Source organism: Lathyrus oleraceus, chromosome 1 (genome assembly GCF_024323335.1).
Source record: "Lathyrus oleraceus cultivar Zhongwan6 chromosome 1, CAAS_Psat_ZW6_1.0, whole genome shotgun sequence".
Classification (NCBI taxonomy): domain Eukaryota; kingdom Viridiplantae; phylum Streptophyta; class Magnoliopsida; order Fabales; family Fabaceae; genus Lathyrus; species Lathyrus oleraceus.
In genome coordinates, this window is record NC_066579.1 from 269,115,288 (window position 1) to 269,122,898 (window position 7,611).

The following is a 7,611-nucleotide window of genomic DNA, read 5'->3' on the forward strand; positions in this document are numbered from 1 at the left end:
TGAGTTTTTTATTTTATTTTTTCTTTGGACTAAAAGTAGATAAGAGCTAAAAATAGCATACTCCTATGTTTGCTTTAATAACCTTATTAAGTCTACTTCGAGGAAAAAGGAACATTATTTAATGTCTTAGAAGATACTAGTATATCAATAACATTATTACTCTTTTGGAGTCTTGTGTGGGTGTCTATGTCTTTCTTCTCATCACTTTTTCCTTTCTCTTTTCCAAATATAGCATCATAAATCTTCCAACTAGGAAAACCAGCTGTCTCATTATACTTATAAAATATCTAACTCATTCACTCGCACAAAACATCACACACTCACAAACACTCTCACACTGTTTCCTCTTTCCTTCAACTTCAACCATGGTTCCCTATATATACAACACCTTACTCTTCATAATCTTTACACCAACTCTATCTTCAGCCACCAATTTCACTATCAATACCTTTTTATACTCTCTCCAACACACAGTTATGTTTCCAACTAACAACCCTTCCACTTCACAACCCACTTCTTCAAAACCTTCAACTTCCTCCAACACATCATTGCCAAATTTAGATGTCTCTCATGAGATGCCAGTTTTCAACGAGGAAGTTCGACTAGCTGCAAGTACACCGAAGAAGCGGGCAGGGAGGAAGAAGTTCAAGGAGACTCGCCACCCGGTGTTCAGGGGTGTGAGGAGGAGGAACTTAGATAAGTGGGTGTGTGAAATGAGAGAGCCTAACAAGAAGACTAAAATTTGGTTGGGGACTTTTCCGACAGCCGAGATGGCTGCCCGAGCCCATGATGTTGCGGCATTAGCATTGAGAGGTCGCAACGCCTGTCTCAACTTTGCAGACTCAGCGTGGCGACTTCCTGTTCCTGCCACTACCGCAACAAAAGATATACAAAAGGCGGCTGCACAAGCTGCCGAGGCTTTCAGACCAGACAAGACTTTCAGAGCAGACAAGGCTTTAACGACTAATAATATCGAAACAGCCGAAGCCGCCTCCATCACTACAGAGGAGCAGCTTATGTTTTGTTTGGAAGAGGAACAAGAGGAGGAAGTGTTAAACATTCCAGAGTCCTTGAGAAATATGGCTCTTCTGTCCCCAACACATAGCTTGGGGCATGAGTTTGAGTATCAAGATATGAATACAGACTTTGAAGATGTTGAGGTGTCACTATGGAGTTTTTCTCTTTGACTTGTTTGGTTTGCTTTTTTATTTTTTGTATGAAGTTTGCTTTGTAGAATGTAAAATAGTTTGTCCTGTAACACTTTTGAGATTGTAGAATGGAAAATAGTTTGTGCTGTACCATTTTTTGATACTGTATATACTTGGGTTGGAATTTAAATTTTTTTTTTTTAGTTTTTCTGTGAAAGTAAATAATCAAGTAAAAAGTGCATCACGTGCCTTTTTAAATATTGCAATATGACAGTTCTTTATTCCACTACCTTAAGTGATGATATTGTTAATGATTTTTTCTATAATAATAATATGAAATGTCAAAGGGAGTTAAGTGTTTTGACATCAAGTTAAAAATGAATACAAAATGTGAATTTAATGGGTAGATATTATATATAGTAACTTTATGACTAATAACATGTTCTAAACAATTTACAATGGGAACAATCCATGATTGCTTGTTTTTACAATAAGATGTATACACAGCTCCATAACATCTCTATGGAAGAACCCAAAAAAATCATTCCACAATATCCGAATTCGAGCTTTGCAGTGTTGCATTTAAAATCAATTGTTGAACAAAATCAAGTTGAGATTGGAGCCTTCTGGGTGCAACATCTTGGTTTTTGGATCTGTCAATATCAACCCAAGCAATTAAGATAAACACATTAGACAGCATTTTTTATATTCTTTCTAAGATTAAATCGAAAAATATATATTAACTAATATTTCATCTGAAATAATCTCCACAAGTGTTTTTGACCATTGAATGAATATCTTCTCATGCACAACAAATGAGATAAGCTGTATATTATAAGCAGAATGAGCCCATGATCTACATTCATTCTTTCTGTAGAAAGACCAAACTTAAGGCTTTTTGGCACATTGTCAAAATCTAGAAACAAAGATTTGATCTTTTTCCGTTGCAAAGAATCAACCAGAGTGCGAAAATGTCCATAGCACTACATCTCATTTCCACACTATCTTATGTTCCTTGCATCATTTATATTTTCGAACAACCACTTTAACCTTTAACCTTAGAATTATTGGAAGATATCATAACACCTTCCAAGAAGGACCCTTGATGCTCATACCACATTTAGAATGAACATCATTCACTTTGATGTGTAATACCCCACACCAAGGGATTCATCATGCTCTTCAAATAAAAAAAATTCAATATATAATCATTAGGGCATACGCATATTTTCTTATACCATATATCCATCAGTCAAAAAATCTTCCTCTACTCATAATTACAATACGAACGTATTAAAATTTGAAAGCATGCCTTTAAACAAGTTACAAATTTCATTGAAACTTTTGTCCATCAACCTAATTATTTTTACCGCAAGTTGAACAATCTCAACACTGAAAACCGTGTGAAAAATATTGTACATCAAATAAAAGGAATATTTCATGTTACTGCTCAAAGTATCATACATATGTTGTTGAAAAGACTTTTAACCAATATCACTAATCATGTCATCTAGTTAATCGTCAATGTCTACTTCAACTTCATATTTAGCGAAATACAATCTCATGTCCATTTTGCATAACTCTCATTTGGTTTCAACATACTCTTAAATATTCTCATATTTTTCGGCAATCAATAATAAACCCTATGACGGAACAAACTCGCAATCAACTTAATAATAGAAAAGGACACAATCAAAGTCAATTTCTAAACCATTTTATCAATGACATGAAACTCTATTTACTCTTCTAAAATAAACAACAATGTCATTTATCAATACCATTAATTACGAATGATATCACACTTTACTTGTTTAAGATCTAACTCACCAATTTCCTGACAATGCAATGACCAAGACCAGTGTCTCCATGCCTGAAATAAATAAAGGACTGAGGATGAGAATCTATTAAAGAAAAAAAAAGCAATAGTGTGTGGTTGAAAGATTTTGTCAACATAGTATATATTGTTCCAAACTCTAAAGTATGAACAGAAGCTAAGTTATCAAATGTTTTAGTAGTTCATTTGTTCTGATTTAAAAGGAATCCACATAAATTCATGTATTGCAGAAGGTTAAATTGAAAACTACTTGATAATATTTCAATTCTGTATTAAGATAGCACTTAGCAGCCTATTTATAATAGGAAACAAATAAACAAATATAAACCAACAAATATAAACCAACAAAAGACTACTCAAATAGTATCAAATCGTGAAGCTTAAGCAACCCAGTATTGATTTCTATCAAAAGGACTTACTAATGTCTATTATCCAACACCCAAGTCACTAACCGATTTAAAATATATAAAGGAATACTTTATTTCACAATTTTTTGAATACAACACATGAATATAACCAATTTACCATTTTCGCTTAACAACTGCAACTGCAAGACTGACACCACTGATATCGCAAATCCAAACGGTGAAGAAGCTGCCTCAAGACTATGAAGAACTTACACACACATGGACACTTGAATAATAATAATTTGAAAATAATTTGAAGCTCGCAACAATCACAGGGGGAGAGTGAACAGCAGTCCAAAAAATAACACAACAATCAAACAAGTTACAACAGCCAAAATACCAAAATCAGAAATTTAACACAAACAATCTTTAACAAAATTGAGCTTAGTTTCAGATTATGGAGGAATAATAGAAAAGACTAAAGTTTCCAAAATTGGAGATTTGAATTTTAACTCAATCTATCTCAAAATTCCCACTTAAGACCAAATAAAAAAACGAAGAACAAGGGAAAATCACTCAATGTCAAGGAAAAAATGACATTTTCTCGGATTAGAGAAGAAAATAGAGATTAGAGTTTTCAAGTAAAACGGTATCAATTGATTTTCAGCAAAAATTAGGGATTTTCAGTTTTGAAGCATGAATTGAACAAAAATAAAGGAAAAGGAGACTAACCTTTGAAGGAGAAGAAGACGGCGGCGGAAGGAGAATTCCGGTGGTAACGTCGGAAAAAAAATTCTGATTTGAAATAAAAAGCATAAAAATGGAAGAACTCGGAAAATTAGTGTTAATGTTAAAAGTGATGTCTACACGTGGAGAACAAAAGTAAAGAAAAAAAAAACAATTGAAAATTTTGTTGGGAAAGAAAAAGAGTGGAAGGAATAGGATATTATTTCACAAAACGCGTGTTTGTTTTGAGAGAAATTGACGCGACAGAAGTAGGAGACACATATAATTGGAAAATGGAAATATTTTTCTATTTTTTTTAAAGTGTCAATTTTTTAGTGTTTTTTCGCCACTTTATTTGTTGTGAGTATAGTTTAATATTATCCCTTTTGAATGCATTAATAATCCATATATAGAACAATATTCTAATCCATATATAGAATAATACTATTTTAAATAAAGAAAAAAAGAGCAACAAGTTAACGAGAAATTGATATCTAAAACATGTGGCTGTTATAGTCACACATAAAAAGATGTGGCTGTAAAAAAAAGGAAATCAATTATCCTTGTACATCATTCAAGCATGGATTATTTTCGCCACGCGCGAATTCAAGGTTAAGAAAAGGAAAAAGAAAGCTACACAGTCAACTCAGTTATTTTTAGTGAGTTAACTAATTTTTATAATTCATACACAATTTCAAAATCACATGTGTTTCCATGGCAAAACACATGCATGACCGTTTTTCGGTATATTTTTGTGAGATAGTTATATTCATTTTATTTTTTTCAAAAATTAATAAGTTTTTTTTATAATGCAACCCTTGTCCCGCTATGTCCTTATTTATTATTTAATTTGCGAGGAGATTTTGACCGTTGATGATGTGGTTTCAGCTTTCCAATATAGTGGATTGTACAGTCCACTAGGGTTGAGGCACATATAAAGAGTTTTTGAAGTATTGTTTTACTCCTTTTCGTCATTTGTGAATTGTAGAAGTTCTTCCTCTTATGTATCATCAAATTCCCTCTTTCTTGTGATACGTAAACAATCAATTCTATTTCCTTGAGATAAGGTCTATATTTTTATTTCTTTCTACTTTTGCTTTCGTTATTAAGGTTTCTGGGGTTTCTAATATTCGAACTTCTGTTATTGGCATGTTTAAACAGAGCATTGAATCTTTACCCTTGAATGTGTATTATGTTGTTTCATCATATTTTTCTTTGTTGTGTTGACAATGCTCATCATAATGAAGATTCCCCTACCAGACTTCATAAAGCAAAAAGGGATAACTCGTCGGAGCATGTGGATCAGGATGCGTTACTTTTGTTTGTGAGGGAAGTTTGAATTATAGTTTTACCAATGTGGGATCTTCAACTTACTAGGGAGTGCTTATTCCTGACGAAGATAAAATGGTATGCAACAAGTATGATTGGTGTTTCATTCCTCTTCAAGAGTATGTGTTTTTCTTGATAGGATTTTGTCTTCCTTTCATGATTTCGAGATTGATCTTCTTAACCACTTTTTATTTTCCCCTTTGCAATTACACTCGATGAGTCGGGCTTACGCTGAAGTCTTCCAATACTAGTGAGAATATAAGAAGAGTCTCCCGTCGCATCTCGAAAAACGCGATCCTTCGCAAGGCGTTCACATGCTCGCGGAAAAGATGTTCGAACAGAGTCGCCACCAAACTTTATTTATTCCAAAGGAGGAGAGGAAAAATATCGATAAAACCCTTAAATGAAAAAGAAAATGATTGTCGCAACCAAATTCAGGTTTGGGAGTCGGTTACCCAAGGGGAATGTATTAGCACCCCTCACATCCGTTGTGCTCAACCGGAACCTCTAAGTTAAATTTGCGATTAAATGTTAGTGTGATGTTATTTCTTCTACTTATAGAGCGAGAAAAAGAAAGAAAGGAAGATGTTTTTTATTAAAGGGGTGCCTGACAAGATTTCTCAATCCTGCTCCTACGTATCTCCAAGTGTTAACTCAAGGCTACATAATTATACTATGAAAGAACTACTGGGTTGATTGCTTTAAAGGAATGATCCTTTATACATGTTGAGTGATTAAACATTTACTTGTTGCTCGCTCTTAGAGGCGGAAGTCTTTGTTTGTTTCACATCGATATGGGTAAAGCATACTAGTTTCTGAAAATGTTTTCGAAGTTGTGCAAGGACGGAAAACAAGTTTGATTTGTTGAGTGTTTTGTTGGATGACGATTACTCGAATAGATGAGTAAGGCTACTCGTATCCAAGTAATCGAGAAGAGGAATAGAAGGCTCTAGACCATCTACCTTTTCATCCTTAATTGTAAAAGGACTTAGATAAGGTTAATGTATCTTAGATGGACGACAAATAGTTGAATGACCGAGTAAGGAAACTAGTATCCAAGTATCCGGGGAATGGAATAAAAGGCTCTAGACCACCTCCTTTTTTGTCAAAGTTATTACAAAAATGAGTTTGACTTAAGTTTGATTATGAAAGTGATTTGAGGTGAATCAGATTAGAAGTTTTTAATAGATGACGATTGCTCGAATGATCGAGTAAGGGAACTTGTATCCAAACAATCCAGGAGAGAAATCGAAGGCTTGAGATCATCCCCTTTTTCATCTTTAAATGGAATGGTGTTTGATAATGTTAACATATTTTAGATAAAGATGAATATTCGAATGGAAGAGTAAGGCAACTTATATGCAAGTATTCGAGGAAGGAAATAAAAGGCTCTAGACCACTTTCTTTTTTGTTTAATTTATTGTGAAAATGATTTTGATATGATCGGATCAAAAGTTTTTAATAGATGACGATCGTTTGAATGATCGAGTAAGGGAACTTGTAAACAATCGAAGAGACGCATCGAGGCTCGAGACCATCCCCATTTTCACCCATTGAAATGGTGTTTAATAAATAATTAAGTATTTTTGCTTTTGAATTAGGAAAAAGCTCTCAATGTTAATCGAGGTTTTATTATTATTATTTGCGTTTGAACTGAAACGGGATGGAATGAGTTGAGGGTTTGAAAATGATGGAGTAGTTGATAGTGGAAATGGTTCTGATTTCAGAAAAATGCTCGACGTTGGATCGAGTATTTATTTTTCTTTGTTTTTTTTCTTTTGAAAGTGTTGATTTTAACCTTGAGTTAACAATTATCTAATACAATAGTAATAAAGGAAAATGGTAAACTTATTACACATCACCGGAATAGGGATACAATTTTGTCGAATGAGGATACAATATAACAATTAATCAAAACAAGCTCAATAAACAACTGTAAATAACAAAAATATCGTTGTAAGAAGGCCCAAGAGAAAGCCAAGGGACAAAAAATAAAATCCGAGTTTTTAAACTACTGAATTTAGCTCTATGTTAAGCAATCGTAAAGAGATTCATGTAGGAATCACCCTATATGAGACTGGTCAACAAAATTCTATGCGTTTAAGCAATTTCTGAAGTTAAATTGAATTTTTAACTCTAAAATTGCAATGCATATATGAAAAACCAATGACTTAAATGACATTTTTAAAGGTAAAAAGAAATGACAATTAAACAAAAGAATGTAGCC

At 33.4% G+C, this 7,611-nt stretch overlaps 1 protein-coding gene and 1 long non-coding RNA gene across 2 annotated transcripts; one reads left to right on the forward strand and one right to left on the reverse strand.

The window, feature by feature from the left end:
• The first annotated feature begins 230 nt into the window (after positions 1-230).
• LOC127130221 (dehydration-responsive element-binding protein 1A) lies at positions 231-1,316 on the forward strand. The gene has a single exon (XM_051059274.1). It carries the CDS (start codon positions 366-368, stop codon positions 1,185-1,187), a length of 822 nt encoding a protein of 273 aa, XP_050915231.1. The 5' UTR covers positions 231-365; the 3' UTR covers positions 1,188-1,316.
• A 223-nt stretch (positions 1,317-1,539) lies between these two features.
• On the reverse strand, positions 1,540-4,246 carry LOC127130230 (uncharacterized). Its single transcript, XR_007806434.1, has 3 exons — positions 4,062-4,246; positions 2,976-3,018; positions 1,540-1,801 (listed from the first exon to the last, which is right to left on the reverse strand). It is a non-coding gene; the product is annotated as an uncharacterized LOC127130230 (long non-coding RNA).
• Positions 4,247-7,611: the final 3,365 nt, after the last annotated feature.

Bases quoted from the DNA above. Each gene is read 5' to 3' on its own strand.
- LOC127130221 (XM_051059274.1), top strand. From the start codon at position 366: ATGGTTCCCTATATATACAACACCTTACTCTTCATAATCTTTACACCA.